We start from the raw sequence: 9,206 nt of genomic DNA, 5'->3' as shown, positions 1-9,206 counted from the left end.
GGTGGGCCGGGTGGCCCACCAACCCACCATTTATTTTTTTTTTTGCAATAAAAATTTAAGTATGATTTGTAGTTAATTTTGTATGATGGTATATTAAAATTTTTTATTTTAGACTTTTATCATGATTTGTATTTAATTTTGTATGATGAATTATGACTTATGACTATTAATGATATTAATTTTATGACTATTATGTTAATTTATAATTAATTTAAAATTTTGAATTTTGTTGATAATTTTTTTTTTAAATTTTTGGTGGGCAGGTGGGTTGGCCCGTATAACCCACCAACCCGTGGTGGGTCGGGCCGGACCAAATATTTTTTGAGAAAATCACAAGTGGGCCGGGTTGGGTTGGCTCGTTTTTAAAGTGGGTCAAGGTGGGCCGGCCCACGTGGGCCGGGTTGGCCCGTTTTGACAATTCTAGTTAGAGAGAATGTTGCTAACATTCTTTTAAGGTAAAATAAGTGGATTTTAATTACTATTGAAAAAAAATTCAACAATTAGTATTTCAATACATGCATGATTTATATACATGGAAACATAATATTCACTATTAATTTTCTCATCAACAATCAAGGTTACTTATTTTATCCTCTAAAATGAGTTTTCACTTTAGGAGAGCCATATCTCAAGTATGTTATATGCAGGGACGAATCTAGGTTATGTATAGTGGGGGCACTTGCCCCCACTACCATTTGATACACACATATTTGTTATTTAAAAAATAATATATTTTAAAAAATAAAAATTATATTTTAATAAAATAAATATATATTTAAATTATAAGTTGTATAAAATATAAATTTTGAGGAAATATTCATTTATTTAATGTCTGTCAAATTTTTGAAAAAGATTAATTCTCTTATGTAATAAAGAATATTCTTCAATAACTAATAATTTTTTTTAAAAGTTTAATTATAATATATATATATATATATGTATATATATATATATATATTAATATTCACATATATAATGTAATATGTTAAAAAAAATTAATTTTTGATAAAATAAAATTTGTAGCATGTATGTTTACCTATTGTGTTTTCTATTTATTATATATGGCGATTAAAAAAATCAAAATAGTAAGATTATATGTTGATTAAAAAAATCAAAATAGGAAAGATCGAAAGATTTATGATCTATTTAAAATTTTTATTATAAATTATATTTTAAAATAAATTATCATCTAAAAATATATATTAGATATTAAAAACATGTTTATATCATAAATAAATTAAACTTGATTTTTTTAAAATTTAACATTTATTTTTATATTTTTATTAGTGTTAAATTATTTTAAAGTAGGTCTTTAGGATTATAATTCTAACCAAATATTTGAAAAAATGTTTATGGCAGATAAATTATAATATAATCTAGTCGGACCTAATTATTTTTATTTTTAATTATAATCGTAGATATAAAACCTTGTAAAAAATAATTATGATATATTTATATTTTTAAATATTATATGTAAAATTTTTGATACTACAAATATACGAATAAATATTGTCTCAACTATCTAAAATTTCTGGATCCATCAGTGACTATAAATATACGAATAAATATTTCCCTCACTATCTAAAATTTATGGATATGTGGTTATATGGTAAAAAAAAATGAAATGAAATGAAATCAATCATCACTATAAACTATATAATAATAATTAAGTACAAGTGTGTGTAATTGTGGTAGGTTAGTCCAATCCATAAGTCCAAGTGAAATTACATACCATACCTATTAACAGCACTGTAAGAAAAGGTTTAGAATCCACTAAGAGCCACACGGCCATAAGAATACAACCAACTCAATACATAACCGTATGAAACAAACTGAACAAGATGACTATGATGAGGAAGCAGCACCTGCTGGGTTGTTGCTTTCTTTACGTAGGCTGTATTCTCTGTTATAAGCAGCCTTAGCACCCTGATAAACAAAATGAAGCATTTCTTAACTATGTCTAATATATAAACAAAATGTAACAGATGATTATTGAAATCATTGTTAAATTCATGCTAACGTGCAATGACATATGTGACAAAGTTATGCACAGTTCAACTAGTTATTGGTGCACCAACATCAGAAATCAAGCACTAACTTGAAATATAGTTCCCAACTTTTTCAGTGCTTTGGCCCGAGACCTCAGAACATCTTTGGAGGCACTAGGATCTTTAAGAACCTGAAAAAAATAAAAACCATTTTCTTAAAACTTGTGATTAATTGATATTTCAAAGTAAATGATATACTTATTCAACGAATTATTGCATGCATTTCAGATCAATATTTCAGTAAATACCTGTGAAGTGATCATGGTCCACCTATAGCTTTCCGAGGTAAAAGATTATATTCTTAGCTCTTTATTATGTGATCAAGTTACTCACTATTAATTTTTTACAGTAAGTGTTTCCAACACTTTTACTCTGCATAAAACTCTCAAATCCTTATTTTATACTCAAATAATTAGATGTTTGAGATGGATTAGAGATAGAAAATAAATTAAAAGGTTTAGAAGTTAAACATTGGCTTAAATACATTTTTAGTTCCTCAAATATAAGTTAAGCTTATTTTTTGTCCCTAAAATTTAAAATTGATCTTTTTAATGTTGTAATTTTAAGAAATGTTGTTGTAGTACATCAAGGCCACTGGTAACACAACTGACAGTGACAGATTGAGAAATTTATATAATATCATTTGAGTTTAATGTGATGTTTTCACTAATAAATGCACTAGTAGGTAAGTAGGGGGAAAGACTATTATTATCAAACTACATAAAGTAAATACTGCAACTTACTGCTTGGCAAACACGTGAAAGAGTTGATTCAATATCAATCACATTGATCTGCCATAGAGAATTAATCATGGCATCCTTCTTTTCTTCAATAGCTTTCACTATGCTTTCTTCTTTGTTTTCTCCTTGGTTTAGCTTCTTTAGCTCTTCTTGTATTTGAATTAGGGACACAGCTCCTACATAAACAGACAGTTTCCATTATAACATTGCAAATTTGAGAAATGTCAATATCCTTTCCTTTCAACAGACAGACAACACAAATATAATAATAATTAGTCTACAACCTGAGGCTGCTGTTACTTGTGATTTAATACGGTGTCCTTTGTCTCGCACCCACTCAGCCAAAAAGGGAACGTTCATATATCTCATATCCTTTCCAAGTTCTCTTGAAGCTTTTCGTGTGTAGATATAACCAATTGTGTGTAGCATGGCCTCTCCAAAAGCTGAAAATAATGTCAGAAACAAGTTAGCAACCCAGGAGAAGAAAAGATTCAGTTGTGAACATACTGTTCCTACATGAATTTTACAATACCCCTGTCATCCTTTTCACGTGCAGCATGCTGATAGAGGAAGTAATAATATGTGATGAAATTCATGCGTCTTTTCATGGTGAAGACGCTCTATAATATATAAAAACGGATCCTCACATTTTGAATTTTCAAGTGTCACGTGAAAAATGTTTCAGCACGGTTGTTAGAACCTAAATTCCTCTTCTAACTCTTACTCATATTTTACTCAAGGTAGTTGATAAGCACTTGGAGAACCCCTCCCTTAAAAGCTGAATGTTAAGGAGGGAGCACCAAGCATTTAAATACTCCACGGAGCATCCCATACCACTCGATGAGGAACTTAGGCACCCCATAATACCCAAGTCCCTGGCATAGTACTGCTCCAGAGAGTTGACATCTTGGCGGATGACACTCTATGATGCTTCACTCAACCTTTCTATTAGTCCCTCCGTAGGTAGCTCTTTCCAAGATACTAGCAACCAACTTTGATACCAATTGATAAGCACCCAAGAACAAGGAGAACCCTCCCTTGAAAGCTAGTTACTTTCGGGCGAGAACAAAGCAGTTAAATACTCCATTGAGCATCCCATACTAATCGAAGTAGGAATTAAGCACCGCATAATACCCAAGTCCCTATCAATATTATATTTGTATGAGGCCATACATTTTCTTTGAGAGAAAAATTTAGTTGTCTAAAACTTTAATAAGGGTACTTGTTACTTCATGAAAAATGATAATGGTATGTCGGGAGAAGAAAATAAAATCTCACTCCGTGGAACATATGGAATTATAACCCCACAACTTTGGAATGATATATTCTAAGGTAAGAGTAATACTCCAACACTCAAGATTCAATCTAGATTTTAAACTAACTTCAAAGCTGATCCAATGACATGCAAGGCAATGCTGCCCACAAATTACAGTTTTTAGTGGATTGAGTTTAGTCCTCTAAGAGTACATAAGAATCTTCCCTCAATGGAATTTCACAATCCATTTAGGATTCTATAGAATGAGACATAGATTAATATGTCTTTTCTTATTAACAGGCATAGGACCACTCATTTGATGGTATTAAGCATGTAATAGAATCATCATTCAAAAAATGTTGTACTTAAGCTCAAGCAGAAATGTGGTACAACAACTAGTACAAACTGAGCAGAGCACAACCTAACAATATTCCTAACATAGCAAGAATCTAATAATCCAGGTATAGAAAGCCAGAACTATAACAGACTCAGAATTTGGTAGTATGATATGCTTACAAATTAGACATTATTTGGACATTTTCCCTCGGTGGGAAATAATGTAATTTAAATAGCATATTAAAGCATTCTGCAAGATCCTAAACTACACCATAATGAATGTGTCTTTCTTTGAATAATTTCATTTATATTTCAAAACTGAAGAAACAATATTTGTTTTGCACCTCAAAACAATTTTCTGTCAAACAAAACTGAAAGCATCCATTTACATCAACAAACCAGGATAATTTATTTCAAGCCCTTATATATTAAAACCTCAAATAGTGCTAAAAGATCTCAATAGATGGCCAACTCTAATGAATGCTGGCATAGACAGTAAATTGAATATCTGGATCATAAAAAAATTCAGTTATCGAAACTTCTATGTTCTAGACTATCTTTAAATAGTTACATTATCAAAATTACATGATAAGCAGACAAAATTTACCAGCATTAGAAAGGTTACGTGCTTCTGACTTTGCCCATCCTGTAAATTCATCTTCTCGACCAATAACAAATGGATGCAGGCGATCTTTCAGAATTGTTGAAAGCTTCAGTTCCCTTTCCTTCTGCCATGCCTACGGATACAAACCAAGGAAACAGCTTCAGTTACCAAAATATGAGGCGGGAAAATACAAAGGATGTGGAAAATCGGTCACAAAGGACTAGAAAAATATAATACTTTCATCTTTTCTTGAATTTTCTGCCTCTGAACTTCAGGATCTTGTGAGTCTTCCTCAATTTCTATAGATGCTAAAGAAGCCAGTGCAAGTTTTCCAATATACTCTTCAAAAAGCTCACTTCCAAAAAGCATTCCAAACACAGTTGTAGGGTCCATCATGGAATCTCTGAAATTAAAAAATAAATCAGTGTATTTGCAGGTTTTCTCAATTCATGAAAACATTCTGTTAAATTAGATTCATCTTGAAACATCTAAATTCTGAAATAATGATTTTAGCTGATTCTGCTTATATAAACAGGCCTTAATAGGGCTGATAATTTGCTCTACTAATTTTGGGAATTATTATGTTATATAATAATTTTAGGAGTTTATTTTTCATGTTTAGTATTCTTGTAAATTGGCTAGGATTGTTTGCCTTTCCTATTGGATAATATAGAATCAAACAGGATTTTATGGTACCAGATTACAATCTTGAAATCATGGACTTTCTACAAAACTAGTGCAATAAGAAATAGAAAAGTTCATTATCTCATCCTTCAAATAAAAGGATTTTTAGCAGAAGCTAGTAGGATTCTATGTGTATTAGGCCTCCACTATAATTTTGATAGCTCAACATAGTGGAAAATATTCACAGGACTGGCACACTTAGGTCAAATTATAGTTTTTCTATAAGCAACGGCTCTGCAACACTAATTCTCGTTTGATTTTATTAATTTTAAGAGGAATTGGTTCGATTATTTTCAAAAGATTTCTCAATAAAATTATAATTATAAGCTTACTTTTAACACAAAATAAGAAAACCCAAATACACAATAAATATTTACACAAGGAGTTTCACTAAGATAGTTTGGTTAAGCTTGATTTCTAACTTGCAACAAAGAGAAACAAAACCTATGGGCCAATTGGCAAGTACTACTTGTACTATAACAAACTCCATGTTAGACACCTTTCTATGCTTGATCATGCGGGGAATGAGATATCAAAGGGACAAAAAGGGTATGTCTGTGAATGCTGGAGGGTGAAATTCTGTTAGGTTGAGTATAAGAGTGTGAGAGGGGAGATAAAAAAAGGGACAATATTATGCCTTGTTTGGTTAAGGAGAAACGAGTAAGAAGTATGGTGGAGAGAGTGGAAATAAGTGAGGTTTGATTGAGGAGAAATAAAAGGGTGGGAAATTAAAAGGTAGTGGACCCCAGCCTCTTATTTATATATATTTATTTATTTCTCTCTCCTCTCTTATATATATATATATATATATATATATATATATATCTTATTTCTCACATATTTATTACCTATTTCTCTTCAACCAAACAACCAAATTTCTACTTTATTTCTTATTTATTTATACTCACTTTTTATTTCTCTCCACTCTATTTCTCACCTATTTCTTTCCTCTCTACCAAACACACACTAAGTGCCTGTTGCGTCTCTATCTTTTTTCTCTTGTTATTTCTTTTACTTCATTTTACAGTAGCTGTAAACCCATTTTCTGGACTTGAATCACACCAATTTGATCAGATTAATGAACATATACAGAGTATATCAGTGATTAACGAAATTTACTGACAAAAAACAGAAAAGTCAACACAAGAGATTAAACAACTGAATCAGAAATTGCTTTCTGATAACAACCTACAAGAGTTATCTTTGAAATTTGAATTTCAAAGAAAGCACTTTACTATTTGATAGAGCCTTTATTTCTTGCAAGCAATTACTATAGCTAATTACTGTTCAGCATGTAAGATCATAAAACTTACTGTGGTACTCCCTCCTTTCCTTGCTTATCATATGCTTCACGCTTCCCAGGATCACTTAAAACCTGGTAAGCCTCACCAAGTTTCTGGTAAAGATACCAGACTTAGACATGTATATTGAAGAAACAAAAGCAAACTAAATGGGGAGAGATCCAAATGTATAAATAATCCTATCCTATTTAACTGTGGCAAAACATCTGACAGTAAGAACTAAAAAGGACATATATAATGTTATTAATGAAATCTAGTAATATTGCTTAGTCTTATGAAGCTAACAAAACTCAGCTTCTTAGTGCTTACCTGAAAATTTTCTGCAGCCTTAGGATCCCCAGGATTTTTATCAGGGTGAACTATTCTTGCCTGCAAAGGGAAGAGAGAGAGAGAGAGAGAGAGAGAGAGAGTGAGAGAGAGAGAGAGAGAGATTAATAGTCATTGAAGTGACACAACAGAGGAACTATCAAGTTTAAAGTTCAGTCATGAAAAATAGAAGTAAAATACCAGCATGAATTTAGTCTTCTAAATAACCAATCTAAAAGAACAAGAGAGACACTATTTCTTTCACTCTCTCCTACAATTTCTGTGTCACTATCACTAATTAAGTACTGTTACCAAAGCATCTCTTTTGTCACTTTTTCCGTTGAAGTGCATTGGAATTCATGCTACCAAGGAAAAGTAAAAATATCCCAAGTGTTGTCTGGTGGGAACATTTTCAGGCAGAACAAGATCACTAGGCAACTTCAGGAGAACACTCTTTGGGGCTTATTAAACTCCAAATTTCACAAACAATTCAAAAATAAAAAAGTATTAAAATAACCAAAGCATAAGAGTTGTTAAATTGTATAGCATCGGTCTCAGAATAGATAAAAACTTGAATAACAAAGAAACTGAAGCCTAAATTTCTAATTCATGCAACTACCTAATTATTTCTAAAGCAAAAATACAGTGATAAGCAAATTCAACATTGCACCAGATCGGGAAATAATATAATAACATCCTCAAATCTCAGTTTCAGGTTGCACAACACAAATCAGAAAAGTGAAGGGCATTCATTTCATTATTTATTACCTTGACATAATAAGCCTTCTTGATCTCTGCAGCAGATGCATCAACATTGACATCTAACATGTCATAGTAGGCAGTGTCCTTCACCATAGCTTGTGACAATCGAATAACAATTCACACCTTCAAATTAAGCAAATTGAATAAATGCCAAAAGGGGGCAAAAAATTAAAAATTAAAATAAATAGTTAGCAGCATGGCATCAATAGAAAACACTAGAACAATAAGAAAGTTAAAATGCTCGTGAAAGAATTTGCTAACACAAATTTTGGAACCAACCCAGAAAAAAAAAGTGGAATAAGTTTCGAACTTGAAAAAAAAAATGGAATAAGTTTCGAACTTGAGATATAGAGAGTTAACAATTGGAAGGAACCTCGGATTTCAAGTGGATCCGTGTGGCAGAGGAAACGGTGTCGTTTTAAAGGGGCCACGTAGCGCATGATATTTTTTTTAAGGATGTGAGTCGTGTTTTAATAGCCGTGGCAGAGCGCACATGTTTGGATTCTTTCTATGCAGGATCAAGAGTTATTATTTTCGTGCATGTATTTATGTACTTTAGCACGCAAAATAATAAATGTTTATTTTACGTAATTATGATTTATAATAAATAAGTATTTGTAAATATTTAAAATAAAATTTAATTAATAATTTTAAAAAATAAATATTTTATACATATAAATTATATTTTAAATTTATATTATTATTATTATATAAGGTTATTGTTAATTTAAAGGATGAATTAGTACTCTTTTCTTTTATTCATGTTTTGATTGTGCTATAACAATGTTTTGAACTTTATGGGAAATTATTTTTGGTTAAACAATGTATATTTTTTCACATGTAAAGTTTGTAGGTATTGTCTATAATAAATGAAATACTACAAATTGTATTTAGTATGTCTTGAATGGATTGCTACTTGTATATGTTTGTTCTCTTTCAGATATAACAGAATGAAATTGACCTTGGGATCATCAAAACTAAATGAAGGATTGATCTACATCATCTATTGGAAGCTTCTTTCACATATAAGAACATTGTACTATCATATAAGATATGACATGATAATAAGGTGCATTTAAGGTAAACCATCAAGTTCTTTAACAAAATTATTCAAACGTTCTTCTCTAGAGAAAGATAAAAAACAAGGAAAAAAAAAAGCTCCAATAGTTA

The 9,206-nt window shown here is 30.9% G+C and overlaps 1 protein-coding gene across 2 annotated transcripts; it reads right to left on the bottom strand.

Moving 5' to 3' along the window:
* Positions 1-1,625: 1,625 nt before the first annotated feature.
* On the bottom strand, positions 1,626-8,515 carry LOC109818915 (chaperone protein dnaJ 10). Of its 2 annotated transcripts, none has more exons than XM_020384459.3 (10): positions 8,410-8,515; positions 8,043-8,159; positions 7,278-7,337; positions 6,981-7,063; positions 5,221-5,386; positions 4,987-5,116; positions 3,073-3,231; positions 2,792-2,964; positions 2,099-2,179; positions 1,626-1,926 (listed from the first exon to the last, which is right to left on the bottom strand). In XM_020384459.3, exons 2-10 carry the CDS (start codon positions 8,127-8,129, stop codon positions 1,846-1,848), a joined length of 1,020 nt encoding a protein of 339 aa, XP_020240048.2. In that variant the 5' UTR covers positions 8,130-8,159; positions 8,410-8,515; the 3' UTR covers positions 1,626-1,845. The 2 variants fall into 2 exon arrangements, with proteins under 2 accessions (XP_020240048.2, XP_020240047.2); XM_020384458.3 differs by having other exon boundaries at positions 8,316-8,445.
* Positions 8,516-9,206: the final 691 nt, after the last annotated feature.

The sequence above is a fragment of the Cajanus cajan genome, chromosome 8 (assembly GCF_000230855.2).
Source record: "Cajanus cajan strain Asha chromosome 8, NIPB_CcT2T_4, whole genome shotgun sequence".
Classification (NCBI taxonomy): domain Eukaryota; kingdom Viridiplantae; phylum Streptophyta; class Magnoliopsida; order Fabales; family Fabaceae; genus Cajanus; species Cajanus cajan.
The sequence above is the reverse complement of the archived record's forward strand: the minus strand, read 5'-3'. Positions and strand labels throughout refer to the sequence as shown.

Excerpts from the sequence above, each read along its gene's own strand:
- LOC109818915 (XM_020384459.3), bottom strand. The coding sequence starts at position 8,129 with ATGGTGAAGGACACTGCCTACTATGACATGTTAGATGTCAATGTTGAT. Across the intron at positions 5,117-5,220 it reads AAATTCAAGAAAAGATGAAA|GCATGGCAGAAGGAAAGGGA; the intron begins GTATTATATTTT and ends TTGTATCCGTAG. Across the intron at positions 2,965-3,072 it reads ACAAGTAACAGCAGCCTCAG|GAGCTGTGTCCCTAATTCAA; the intron begins GTTGTAGACTAA and ends CTGTTTATGTAG.